The 504-nt window shown below is 48.4% G+C and overlaps 1 protein-coding gene across 1 annotated transcript in view; it reads left to right on the forward strand.

The window, feature by feature from the left end:
- The window catches only part of LOC119594812 (alpha-amylase-like), a 15,786-nt gene that overhangs the window by 13,227 nt on the left and 2,055 nt on the right, over positions 1-504 (forward strand). The window contains exon 14 of the mRNA XM_037943903.1: positions 94-325. Coding sequence (XP_037799831.1) covers positions 94-325 — 232 coding nt within the window. The remainder of the gene's footprint in view (positions 1-93; positions 326-504) is intronic.

Here is a 504-nt window from a genome sequence, read left to right on the forward strand (position 1 = left end):
TGCAAGAGTCAAGAAACAGTGAAAATTCTGGCGTAAGGGAGCTAAAACAGAAACGAGGAGAAGCATGAACCAACACGCACACCCTAAATCCAGGTTGCACAGAGGACGCGCAGACCGACGCATGCGCAGTGGGCATCGTGACGCACATGCTGGGCACCATTGACACTTACGACAAGTACAACTCCTGGCGGGTTGGCGACTACCACTTGGACTGGCACGGTGCCGAGGAGGGCCAAGGCACTTACTACGGGCTAGAGGCACTGGGAACCCCCCTGGCCTGGACCACAAACAACCCGCTCAGCCCAGCGTATCAGGAGCTCAATACGTAATTAATATCTTTATCTTTTTTAGAGAGCAAGGAGATGGAGAGGGAGGGAGACAGGTTGATAGACGGATGAATAGATAGATACAAGGTAGACAAAATACAGGTAGCACCACTTCCATTTATCTTCTCAAAAAATGAAATCTTTCAATCTACAAATTGTAGATTGCAGAATATTCAAT

The sequence above is a fragment of the Penaeus monodon genome, chromosome 34 (genome assembly GCF_015228065.2).
Source record: "Penaeus monodon isolate SGIC_2016 chromosome 34, NSTDA_Pmon_1, whole genome shotgun sequence".
NCBI classification, from domain to species: domain Eukaryota; kingdom Metazoa; phylum Arthropoda; class Malacostraca; order Decapoda; family Penaeidae; genus Penaeus; species Penaeus monodon.